A 13,154-nucleotide genomic window follows, 5' to 3' on the forward strand; every position below is an offset into this window, starting at 1 on the left:
AGTAATAAATAAATATAAATTTTAAAATGAGTATATTTCTGAGATATTAAAGTGCCCGTGTTTACTTATTTGTATGATGAATAAATTCGCACTCAAAACACCAAATCTCATGATAACTAATTCTGTTTGTTCAACTTTTGTGAAGTTTCTTTTTTTCACAACAAAAACCTTAGCCCAGAAGCGCGTAGTAGCTAAAAAAGGTAAAGTAGTTTGGGATTTAGAAAGAACGATAAACTGCAAGCCAACCCTCAAGCATCAGTCATGCATACATACATGTAACAACGACCGCCAATAGCAATGGCAATCAGCAGCTGAAGATTTTCATTTCGAAATTCCACCAGCTGCAATAAACATGTGTTGGCCTGCTCGGCTGGCAGGGGCCTTGAAATTTGGAAAATTGCTGGTCAAAATCATTTATTACGAAAGTGCATAACTATGCACACACACATCTACACATATGCATATCTAGCAACAATTTAATATGCTGCCAACAACACAATGATTGGTGTCAAGGTTAGCGCCTACTTGCGTTTCTCACTGTGTCTTCACACAAACAATGAGCAGCAAAATTATTTTTGCACATAAAGAGCTTCCGCCAGTAAATACAAATAATGCTGGCATACATACATATGTAAGCTTATTAATCCATTGGCGTTGGATAATACTTAAAATCAAAAAAAAAAAGCACAAAAAATAAACTTTTCATGCTCTTCAGTTTACACTTTAAGTCTCTTGCTTTACAATGAAATTGCTTGGCTAGCTGTAAGGCAGACAAGAACCACTTGATTGTTCAAAGCTTAGCACAAATGCTGAGTACGTGACAGATAATATGTAAACACGAAGGCGCAATCGATATCGTATTGGATAAGCCTCCAATCAAATCGCTTCCGTTTGCAGCATTTTCTTGCTTCACAAAATTTTTCGTACACATTAATCGCAGCGTATAATAGGTCACACACCAAATTTGGTTGAAATTCGTCAGGTTGTTCCCAAGATATAAGTTTCCTTTAAAAGTGGGCGAGGTCACGCCACTTTTACAATTTTAATAGCAGCTGCTATAAAGCCCTCCTTACCATCTGGGTTGTGAAATTTAATGCTGGCAGCATATTAAATTTAATTTATCGCACTTTTTGTCGTTTTCAACACAATTTTAGCCCACTAGTGACCCTTGCTACTGTGATGCCCCCTGCCAAACTACAGTTTTATATCTTTATTTAGTGCTTAGTAATGGCACCTTATAGATTGTCGTTTAATGGCGTTTCGCGTACGTGGCAGTGGTGCTAAGTTTCATTACATTATCTCAATTTTTACTCAAGTTACAGCTTGCACAGACGGACGGACGGACAAACAGTCACCCGGATTTCATCCCGTCTCTTTATACAGATCATTTTTGTATCATATACATATATAACCCTATATATATCTCATTAGTTTTAGGTGATACAAACAACACTTAGGTGAAAAAAACTTAAATACTGTGTAGCAACATGTTGCAAGAGTATAAAAATCCACAAACATAAATAATATCGGTTATAAGCTATGGGTTATCATCATAAAATACTGCTTTCAAGATGGTTTTCAGTTTTGGACATAGAAAATAGTCACATCGTGATAGATCAGGCGAATACGGAAGCTGGTTGATGAGTGAAATCCGTTTTTTCATAAAAAAAACTCATTCAACTCATCTCATAGACCGTTCTTTTACTTAAATCTTAAATTAAAATTCTGCAAATAGTATTTTTACTCGTATTTAATCTCCCAGCCAACATTCTCATAGTAAAATTTAAATCAATACCAATAATTTCACGGAATTTTGTTCGCCAATTCCACACGATTACTAACTTCTGAACTACCTTTCGTCGTCGTTTAAGTCCTTATGAGCATTTTTAAATCTTGTAAACCACATACAAACTTGAGTACGACTCATACCGTATTTTTCAGCGATGTATGTTTCTAATCTTAGCTGTCAAAACCTTTACCGTATACAAAACATCATATTTTTTACTCATAAACTTACTAGATACTTATTTAAAAGTGTTCCACATGTTCAGTGCTGATAGAATTAAAGTAATGGTGACAGCTTTCGACAGTATACATATTTGTCCAGTCCTTTGCTATTTGAGAAAATTTCTCAATTTCAGCGTAACAGTTTAACAAGCAAATTATTTTAACTCTCATGGTAAAATTATTTAATTGATGAATACTCGTTATTTATTATTCTCAATTACTTCAGAATTTAGGAACTGTCAAACTCGAACTAATTAAGCAGAGTGTGTAGTACGCAACAGGGTTGCATTTAAATTCACTACATGAAAACTTAGACCACTGAACCTTATTCATAGCATTTTTTGCGTTGAAAAGCTGAGTAGATTGAATGAAGTGTGGCAAATCGGCCCAAGTAAAATAATTGACGAACTAATAGTCATGGATTATATTCATAAAGGCATCTTCTTCGGAATAATGCCAAGTAATAAACTCATAAATTTGTATACTCATCACTTAACACCTCTGTTGTTGTGGCACGAATACTTCCATAAAGGCTAAATTTAAGTGTAGCCCAGAAGTGTGGTATGTGTGTTATGTACTCGATATCCTTCTGGCGTATATTTGTGATTAATTGAAGCGGAAGCAGAAAATGACTAATGGTCTGCGTCAGTCAGCGAAGCAGTCAGTCATGCAATCGTTGTTCTTATGTCTAAATCGAAGAGTGGGAGAGTGTGAGCATTTTACCGCGTTTCATGTTCACGCAGGTAAGAGTGTGGGCGACGTAAGATATACTCATACATACATACATCTGTACATATGACATTGAATGGCTGAAGGAAGACTCGTGACCATGACTTTGGTTAAAACTGGCGAATGTGTACTTAAAGTTGTCAGTAAATTTAAACATCTTGTGCTATTCTTAGTTCTCCATGCTTTTTTATTATCGTAATTTTAAGGCTTAAGTAATATCTTAAATTTAATGACGGTGAAAGCACTTAAGTTAGTTTTATTATGTATAATGAGTACATCGACGAGTGGGTGATATTTTTGTAAAGTCTCAATATGTTTTTATACCCTGAACAGGGCACATTAGGTTTGCCATGAAGATTGCAACACTAAGAACGAAATGTCGGAGACCCTATAAAGCATGTTGAAAATAAATGACTCAGCTTTTGTGATACCGTTCTGAGATTTTCCTATATCCTTTTCTCACAAAGAAGCTGCACGTATGTCGAAATCGCCAATATCGGACCACTATAGCATATATCTGTCATACAAACTGAGCGATCAAATTCGTGTCCTTGTGGTGAAAACATTTTTATTTTTGACAGGCTATCTTCACGAAATCTTCGAACATATTATATAGATTAGACTACCATAGCATATACATTATTACCAAACAAAATCTAGAAAAATTTCCCCACGAGATATTTTTCATGTTGATAGCGAAACATAGTCGCTACGGACCTTCCGAAGACTTTCTTCACTACTATACTTAATATGTATATATTTGTCTTGACTTCCCTCATTATCGTGAGCTTCTAATATTATCGTACAAACTCAGGGTCTTACAGCATGTTGCCATCTTAATAGATATTTGACTAAACTTTTGTTCTTGTTTTTCTGGATGTAATCTTTCAAATTCATTGTTCTATGAGTATTAAAAATCTTAAAATCTTAATCAATCCTTAAAAGGTTGATGGACTATTCTTTAATGCTTTTGATTCTGCTATTTTTTATTAGAATTATCCATATGCAATTACCAATATACTTGCAGGCAGAAAATCAAATCTTCGCGGAAAACATTTCTAAAAGTGCAATTCAGAAAAATTTATTAAATTCTTTAGATAAAACTATTCCACAAACTCTGTGTTAAAAAGCTTAACACAAAATTTGAACATTTTCAACGAGACTGTTTAATATTTGTGGGATTATCGAACCGCACACCACAAAATATAGAAGAAGGCAAGTGGGAACCCCTTACTAATATTTTATAAATTCGACGTTTTGTTGTTCTTCTCACATTACATTTTCTCATATACAATAGAATTTTAGTGGCCTTTTTTCTTATACTTTCAAAATTACTTTCCCGTGCAATCAATTTCACTTTTCCAACAATTATCCGATTGCTTCGTTATTGCACTTCTTTTATTGCTTTATTCTTTTTATAGCTTTCTAGCTATTTTTATTGTTATCTATATAGTATTTACATATATTTACTCCTAAATTTTGTGCGCTCATACTCATTATGGGTCATACTTTAATGGGTCAGTGGATAAATGTTCTAAATAGTAAAATAAATGAGATATAAATACTAGAAAACTTGGAGCAGAGAATAAACATTTAGACAACAAAAAAACCTGTATTGGGTAAATGTGGAGAGAGCCTAACTGCCGAAAAAAATGTCTTCTGAGGACGAGATAGATTGCTGTTGATTCATAAAAAATATGTGACAATAAGAAAGACAACTCAATGAAAAAATTGCGTCTGTACTACAAGGGAGGTCGATTAATGCCACCTCTTTTAAGTCTAACTTTTTTCACAAGAATTTCAATTATAATTAGTTAAAAATAAAAAAAAAATGTTATAACTACTTTGAATCCCAAGCCCGATGTGCTTGCCTTGTTAACTTCCCTTAAGATGTCAACTCTCAGAGTTCGGCTGTAATTTACTAGTCTCTCTAGTTTATTATACCCTAAACAGGGTATATGAAGTTTGCCACGAAGTTTGTAATACCCAAAAGGAAACGTCGGAGACCCTACAAAATAAAGTATATATAAATGTTCAGCGTGACGAGCTGAGTCGGTTTATAGAAGATGTATATAGAAACCAAGATTTCCTCCCTGATCTTAAGATCATCCACCTAAAAAATGATTTGATTTATAAAACGCAATTTTTATTAGAATAATCCTTTCAGCCAGATCTGAACTCAAAATAAATACAAACAATACCGATCTAAATTGGTCTCAAAATATATCTCCTCAATTTGAGATTCATTCTGATTATTTTCTTATCCTAAACTCGACATATTTTATTACGGCTATAACTGTTTGCTAGACTATCTATGTATATATGTTTATGCCAGTCTATTGCATTTATAGCAGTTGTTTGTTCGATTCGCCACTCTTCAATTTATGACGCTTTGAAGACATTTATCACAAACAAAAATAAGGTGTACAAAACTATTATATTAAGCGAATTATCCTACCATTAATTAGTATTGAATACAAATTTGGTATGATTGCTAAGTGTTTTCTCTGCAGGGTACATAAATAGGTACTACCAATCGCATACAAATCTACATATATTTAATAGGGCTTTACTTAGACAGGTGTCTATGTCTCTCTCCGTCTTCAGTTTGTAAATAACCAAAATAAACAGCCCACAATGCTTACCGGATATGCTCACTGATCCGCTTACCTTTTCATGAGACATACATAACCAGATTAAGCCCCACAATGTTCGCCAGTGAATGCCATCAGCGAAAGGACATCTTCGTTCATATGTATATAAAGGCATGCCGACATGGTTGTAAAGGTCGACAATGCAGACAGTCTAATTTTGCGATACAATTTCAAAAAATAGCAAGAAAGAATGGCAATATCTAAGAGACACAAATAGAGGCACTCTCGCTAACGGCGCTTTGCGGAAACGACGACAGCAGGAAGTTTACCTGTTTGATTATGTAACAAGTGAATAGTTTGCTGACTGATGACATTTCCCGTTAGAAGGCACAGTAATGCCTATTTCGCATACCAAACATATGTATGTGCATATGCAGCAAGTGGAAGCCACTAGGGTAAATGGTTAATTGAGCCTCTGCCAAAATATACATATGATTGCATATATTTGATTATAATGGCATAAAAGCGTTGAAACGGAAAGGTCTTTGGTTCTATGTTTATTGACTTTCCTTGCAATTTCTATTTCTTTTATTTTGGTTAAAAAAGCCTTCTATGTAGCTAACAGCTATTTTTAACGGTAAAAATTAATTGAGGCAGACATAAGTTTACTCACCTTGAAGTATTAGGCCGACTACGAGATATTTTGAGAGGGTTTTTTTGCCTTTTCTTGGATTCACTGCCGGTTGGATAAAGAGGTTAGGGTGTGCCTTTGATGCTTGGTAGATCGAATTAAATTCTATAATTGGAGACAATATTTGTTCTTTTCGCTCTTTAATAAGCAGAAATCCCACACGAGGTTCAGAAATATGAAACAGAAATATGAAACATGTATTTTTTCTGGATACATATTCCAAAACCTTGTACTATGAAAGCCATAGTACCATCTGTGCTGGTTTTTTCTATTGCATTTTAGGTATCTAACTTATCAAAGACCTCCCGTATCTATCAACATATATTATATTTAAAGATTCGTCAGATTTTCTGACTGGAATCTATATTCTTATTATTTGAAAAAGCCTTTCTACAACTATTTTTCCATCTTTATAAAAAGTAATTACCTGGGGATTTCGTAGAGAAAGTGATGAAATTAAGGTTTACCTAATAGAAGAGAAACAAGTACTTATCTGAAACCCAAAAAAATTGAAGGCTGACTTTTTCCGCTTTTTTCTCATTATCAACTTGTGGGGATATATAATATTTCAATCTCACTTTCGAAAACAATTTCATTTTCGCAATACGCTCGAGTTTAGTTTCCGAGTTTCCAAGTGTCACATTTTATGAATCTCCATATATCATAGATAACATTCCATAATCTCGCAATTAGAAGATAAGATAAAACAGCTTTATTAAGATATTGTACAATTCACCTCAAAGCTAATGATTGAACTTATTTCTTGCAAGACTGAAGGAATATTTGCATTGTATTAAAGTGCCAACGAGCCGTTGGGTATGAAGCCATCTTTGCTAATATCCTCCTTAAAGATATAAGTTTGGGCTCTATGACTACCTCACTAAATTTCCACAGAAGGATAGAATGGATGATAGAATGTGTGGCAGATAGGGAATGCTTCGCTCTCTACACAGACGAGTTAAAGACTAAAATTGTTGGCGGGGAGTACTCAGAGGCGTTCAAATCATAACCTCAAATACCGAGATTTTACTATTTTGAATTTTAACATATTGGAACCACAATATTAATAGTAGTAATTCGTGGATTCGTGCCAATTTGATAAATGTTTTATATTTGTGAACGGAAGTATTGGAATACTTACGAGTTACGCAATAACAGAATTATCCCAAAATTATTTTCTCAACAATATTTATAAAGCACCTCAGTTTAATTATAGTTTGCATACTTATTTTTAATTGTCAGCATACTAAAAATAATCATTTATTTTTGTTTTCAGAATTTCAACAATCTTCACACCCCTGCTCGACGTCAGAACACATACCTAATCAAGAACTTCGCGAATTCCGCATACACTTTAAACCCTACCACATACACATACCAGAGACACGTCGAAAATGTCGGCGTCCCGCGCCAACACGCCACCTTCCGGATCGACGGACGAGGCGACATCACACAACCACAACAATAGTGGTGAAACAAATCACAACCACAACTTAAAATTAAAATCAACACAAAACGGCGATGGCAGCAGCAGCAATGAAAAACTCTCACCGGATCAAGATATATATATAAATCAAGCCGATGGCTTACCCAGCCAACATCCTACACTACCCGATGGTGATGTAGACAGCGAAAGCGAAAAAGAAGCAGTCGATCCGGATTCCTTCGACGATTTGCCGACATCCATAATTGTGACCAATATACATTCGGAGGTGTTTACCAATCCAGAACTGAAACAACAGATGGAGGAACTTTTCCGTACTTTCTGCGATTCGGCGACCTTCCAGTGGTTACGCAGTTTCCGACGTTTGCGCGTCAACTATGACAATGCCATAGCAGCGGCCAATGCACGCATCAAATTGCATCAGTATGAATTTAATAAGAAGACGACGATAACTTGTTACTTCGCACAGCCCGTAACGCCAGTCTCGAATAAGAATCTACAACCACCAGCGCCGGTAAAGCAATTCCTAATCTCGCCACCAGCTTCACCGCCAGCCGGTTGGGAGCCACGCGAAGAGAACGAGCCGCTCGTCAATCATGATCTCTTGGCTGCCTTGGCCAGTTTGACGCCAGGCGAGTCGCACGAGCTGCATCCACAAAGCGAAGATCAACCGGGCATTATTGTGCACACCGCCATGTTGCCAGAGGGTGCAGTAAGTGCACCAACACTAGCGGTCGGCGCCAAACCGGCTATAGTGCAGACTAAATGCCCGGAGCGTGCGTAAAGCGTGACGACGGAACGTTCCTGAGTTGGATGTGTTGCTGGACGGGCTGGGCGAATTACTTTTAAGTACAAAGGCAGGTGCTGAGCACCTAATTGAAAGTGAAACGAAGTTAAAGCGTAACTAGTTAATGCAAATACAAATTTAGCACGGCAATGAACTAAACATAATTATATAAATATTGTTGTAATTAGGTTTTTTTGTAAATGAATTGTTCGTTGAAACTATAACTGGATTCCTATCACTTCGAAATTGTAGTCTTACTCGGCGCATGTTGAGCTGTAATCTGTAGTTTTTACATGTACATACATACATAGTATATATGCACGTCTCACGCCACTGCGACTAGCAGCAACAAATAAAGCAAAAAACTCCGTATGAATTTCAAATATTTTTTTCGAAACTTAAAATTAAAGCCTAAATGTACATAGCATATACTTAAGTACTATGTACTATATAAATAGTTATATTGAAAACATGTAAATCGAATTTATTGTGTATTATTTCATTATGTATTTTTATTAATTTTTTTATTTCTATTTTAAACTATTTTTATTTATTGTTTTTGTATTTATTATTACTTTTACCAAATAATAATTTTTTGAACGTTATAAATAATGTAAAGTATGAATAACTTAAACTACAACAATTTAATTCCTTTTTTTTAAATTTTAATTCAACAATATTCAAACTGCTCATATATGTACATACATATATATAAAAAATTCATTACAATAAAAGAGAGTTAATTAATTCTTGATTAATAAATTATTTATGCACATTGAAAGGTTGCACTTTTGAGTGTTTTTTCCGAATTAAAATTTTTTAAACAAAAATTTTTAATTTTTCATTGCATTTTATTAATATTTAAATTCCTTTTTGTATATTTTTTTAGTTCCTTTATTGTTCCAAAGAATTTCTTTTTTTTTTATATCTTAACCTTATTATTATATTTTCATTTAAATTCGCTTTCTAAAATTTCGTTATAATATAAAATTTTCAATATTTTTATTTTTTATTATAATATTTTAACTTTTCCCTTTAATTCTAAAATATTTTATTTCGTTTCTAAAGTCTTGTTTTAATATTAATTTTATATTTATATTTTAATATGTTAATAAAAAATGTCAAAATATTCAAATTAAATTTAAAATATTTAACCCAATTTTTTTTAAAAACTATTTTAGCCTCCTTTTTCAAATATTTATTTTGTTTTAAATTCTTTAATATTTATTATTTTATTTTTTTTCACTTCCTTTTTGTAATCTTTATAAATATTTTTTATTTTGCATATATAATTTTTTAATTCGCTTTATTACGCTTTCCAAATGCCTGTTTAGCAATACAATTTTTTTTTGTTCTAATTTTTTTTTTAATTACTTTTTATTTCTTTACATCAAATATATATATATATATATATGTAAAATTAATGTACATATGTTCAAAGTTATCATCATTTTTAGACACAATCGTATCTCTCAAACTTCCAATTTGATTAATATATATAAATATGATATATAAAAATTAAAATAATGTTTGAACTTTACACCTAAAGTCAATGCCACCAGTTACTCAATGAATGTACTGCACACAGATCTTTCCACACTTAAAAATTTGTATGTATGTAAACCGTTTGTATATACTGGCAACTCGGCACCATTCCATGAAATTACATCAGGAATGTTTTCTGCCACTACTACAACAACTATATAAATGTATGAATGTTTGTTTAAAACCATTCAAGAAAAGAGTAAAACTTGTGTAAAATCAATAATAAAATGTACATGAAAAAAATTTTATTATTTATATATTGTGAGAAGGATATTTTAAACAAAATAAGAAAAAAAAACAAGGAAAACTGAATTTAAAAATATACAAATTAATTAATCAGTGTAAATACATGAAATAATGAAATTGTGATTAGAATGTTAAGGTACCATAAATAATATTATGTAACATTTAAATAATATAAGCACTAAAGATGTTTCACTGTAAAAATAAATATTAAAAACCAAAAATAATGTTTCTTGTATAAAGTTCCAAGAAAGATTTATGTAGAACAAAGTAAAACCATTGACCCAACTCAGAAAAAGAAATGGAGCAAAATATATAATAATAGTGTAAAAAATTATATAACTTGTTGAGCAAAATATGGTGCAAAACCAGGTTTCGCTACCACTTTTGACTAATGTCTGAAAGTATTTCTGTTACGAACAAGCTTTTCTTAAATTACATATGCCGCTCGTAGTGGATTTAAAACATTTAGGTTCCTTAATTTGTTAAATTACCCAAAGGCGCTCATGAAAAATGCGAATAAGAAGATAGATCAAGCTTTAAGCAGAGATGACATAAAGCTGAGCTTAGTCAACTAGCATAAAATCGTTTTTTGTTTCTAATAGCGACCACTTTATTGTACTAAATGTTTCGCATAAAAATGAGCAGCAGCCAATGTTGTAACAAAGAATAATCTTATATCTTAACTGTCAAAGTAACAAATCGAACGTACACAACTGATAAACTTAACCAGCGATACAATAGCAGGCGATTACACCACTTTCACGTCAAAACAAACAAATTTTTTAAAAAAAGTCGAGCTCACTCATAGCGAACGGAGAAGTGCCGAGTGAAAAAAAAAATTGGAAAAGTGAGGTTAAGTTACTAACGTAGCGTTGTTACAGTCATATAATGAAGATATAAAGCTAAGAAAAACAATTTTTTACAAATATACTATATCTGGTAGGTTTAACTTGAGGCTTGCGTTAATTTGATATAATATAATATATAGTTTTTGTAGAAGCTTTTCGATCTTTATTAAATTATTTAAAATAGATTCAATTAGAAAACTATTTATTTATTGTAGTGAGGTTGTTGAAAAAAATTAATAGAGACTACTTGTTTACCGAGAAATATTTTATAGTCGCAAAGTGTCTTTTTGAAATATTTGAACAGAGTTGCAATTAAAAGGATTTCGAAATTATTTTTGTTTTAAATATTTAAAGAAATCACAATTTACCAAAAACTGAAAATAAGTTACAATTTATAAAAGCAATAATAATCGATTTATCACATTTGTAGATTTTTGTATTAATCGATTTTTGTATTTTTCGTTTATCGATTTTTCATTTATCGACTTTTTTTTTATAGGTTTTCTGACTATTCGACTTATGCTCATCTTAAGACTAGTTTTAAATTTCTAATTTCAGAAACCCAAAATAAAAAAAACACTTAATCATTCACTGAAGTGCTAAACTTGCTGTTGAACAGTGTTGCTCCAAAGTTCATTCAAATATTATAAGCATAAATCAATTTGTGGTTTCCAAGCGTATTTATTGTATATTTCGTATATAAGTATGTTTTTCGTTATCAAGTTCATTACACCCACGAATTATTATTTTGAACTTCAATCGAATGTTATTTATATATTATATTTTAATAGCTTTAGCTGTATTTAGTTAGAAAAAAATTCGAAATTTTAAATATGAATACATAGCAGAAAAACAAATAAATATAAATATATAAATGCCTATGACTGCATATAAATTTATTAATTAAGAATAAAAATGTTAAAATTGCACAACAAAATAGATGGCAAATTCAGAAGAACAATAAAACTAATTTCTAGATGTAACAATAAAAAATAATAATTAAAAATAAAATAAAATTTAAAAAAATATTAAATATACTATAACAAAATCACCTGTTATTTGTATGTATAAATGTATGTCAATGACAAAAATTATTAATCTGCACTATTGTGTGTGGCTAAATTGTATACAGCGGACACTTGAGCATATGTTAATTGCAACTGTAATACGTACACATATGTACGTATGTATGTGCTGTGATGTGTCACACCAAAGTTATCGTAAAACCATAAATGAAAAGTGTGCTAAATGATATATTTACTATATACATATATCAGTGTGGATTGAAAAACTAAAGCATTATCATATATCTATGTATATATATATATATGCTAAATACATATGTACACATAATAACATTGTTAAATTTGATGAGAAAGGAATTAAAGCAAGTACATTTATGAAATAAATGAATTCAAAATTAAAATGTATAAAATATTAAAATGTTTGCACTTTTGGAGCTCTAAGTTGTTTATGCAATGCATTTTTGACAAGTTTTGTCTTCTGATTTGGCTTTCTCGTAGGGCTGCACCAAATATATTGCATCCTCGCAACATGTTGCACGGGAGTCTTATGGTTTTGATCACCCAACGGATCTTTATAACAAGCTAAAATAATCAAAAACTAAACTAATTGCTTTGATAACTACAGCCAACGATCGGCGATATGTAATATCCATTGGCAGTATTTGTTTTTAAGAAGATTATCGAGATAACAACTATGACTTGTGGAGACTGCTAATAAGCATTTTCTGCTTAGGAATGCATATAAAGCCTCAACGTATAGTAACTTATAAATAACACGCGTTAAACTTTTTAAAGGGCACACCTAGTGTAAACTTAACAAAATTAGATTTTTTTTATATTTCGATAGGTTATACCTTTAACATTCTAAAATTTTAAATCGACATTGCAAATAGTTTTTAAGTTATAGCCATTTAGAGAGTAACTGCTCAATTCCATCAGCTGCATCAATTTGTCTTTAAAGCGACTTTCTCAAAACTACATTTGGCAAATTCACTATCAAATTTTTAAGACCCCTATTACGGTTTCCAACTCAACTGCATTTTGGTTGAAGTTGTGAAATTCGGTTATATGGTTTTCAATTCAACCCGTCAAAAAAAGTTCGGTTGAAATGATGCCAAACTAACTTCTCTTCCGTCATTGGTGTTTTATCCACAGCGCACATATATGGTGTTCATAATATTTAAAAGCAGTTTTTGTAACAACAATAGATATAGTAGGTCAGCACAAACTTCAAATCA

General features: G+C 31.9%; 1 protein-coding gene across 7 annotated transcripts in view; it reads left to right on the plus strand.

Annotated features, from left to right (window-relative positions):
- Positions 1 to 12,334, plus strand: part of sra (RRM_RCAN_like domain containing protein Sra) — a 54,312-nt gene extending 41,978 nt beyond the window's left edge. For all 7 annotated transcript variants that reach the window (XM_036373079.2, XM_014242234.3, XM_014242233.3 and 4 more), the window contains one exon: positions 7,298 to 12,334. In XM_036373079.2, the coding sequence (XP_036228972.1) occupies positions 7,416 to 8,249 (834 nt within the window). In that variant the 5' untranslated portion in view covers positions 7,298 to 7,415 and the 3' untranslated portion in view covers positions 8,250 to 12,334. The remainder of the gene's footprint in view (positions 1 to 7,297) is intronic.
- The last annotated feature ends 820 nt before the right edge of the window (positions 12,335 to 13,154 follow it).

Source organism: Bactrocera oleae, chromosome 2, assembly GCF_042242935.1.
Source record: "Bactrocera oleae isolate idBacOlea1 chromosome 2, idBacOlea1, whole genome shotgun sequence".
Lineage (NCBI taxonomy): Eukaryota > Metazoa > Arthropoda > Insecta > Diptera > Tephritidae > Bactrocera > Bactrocera oleae.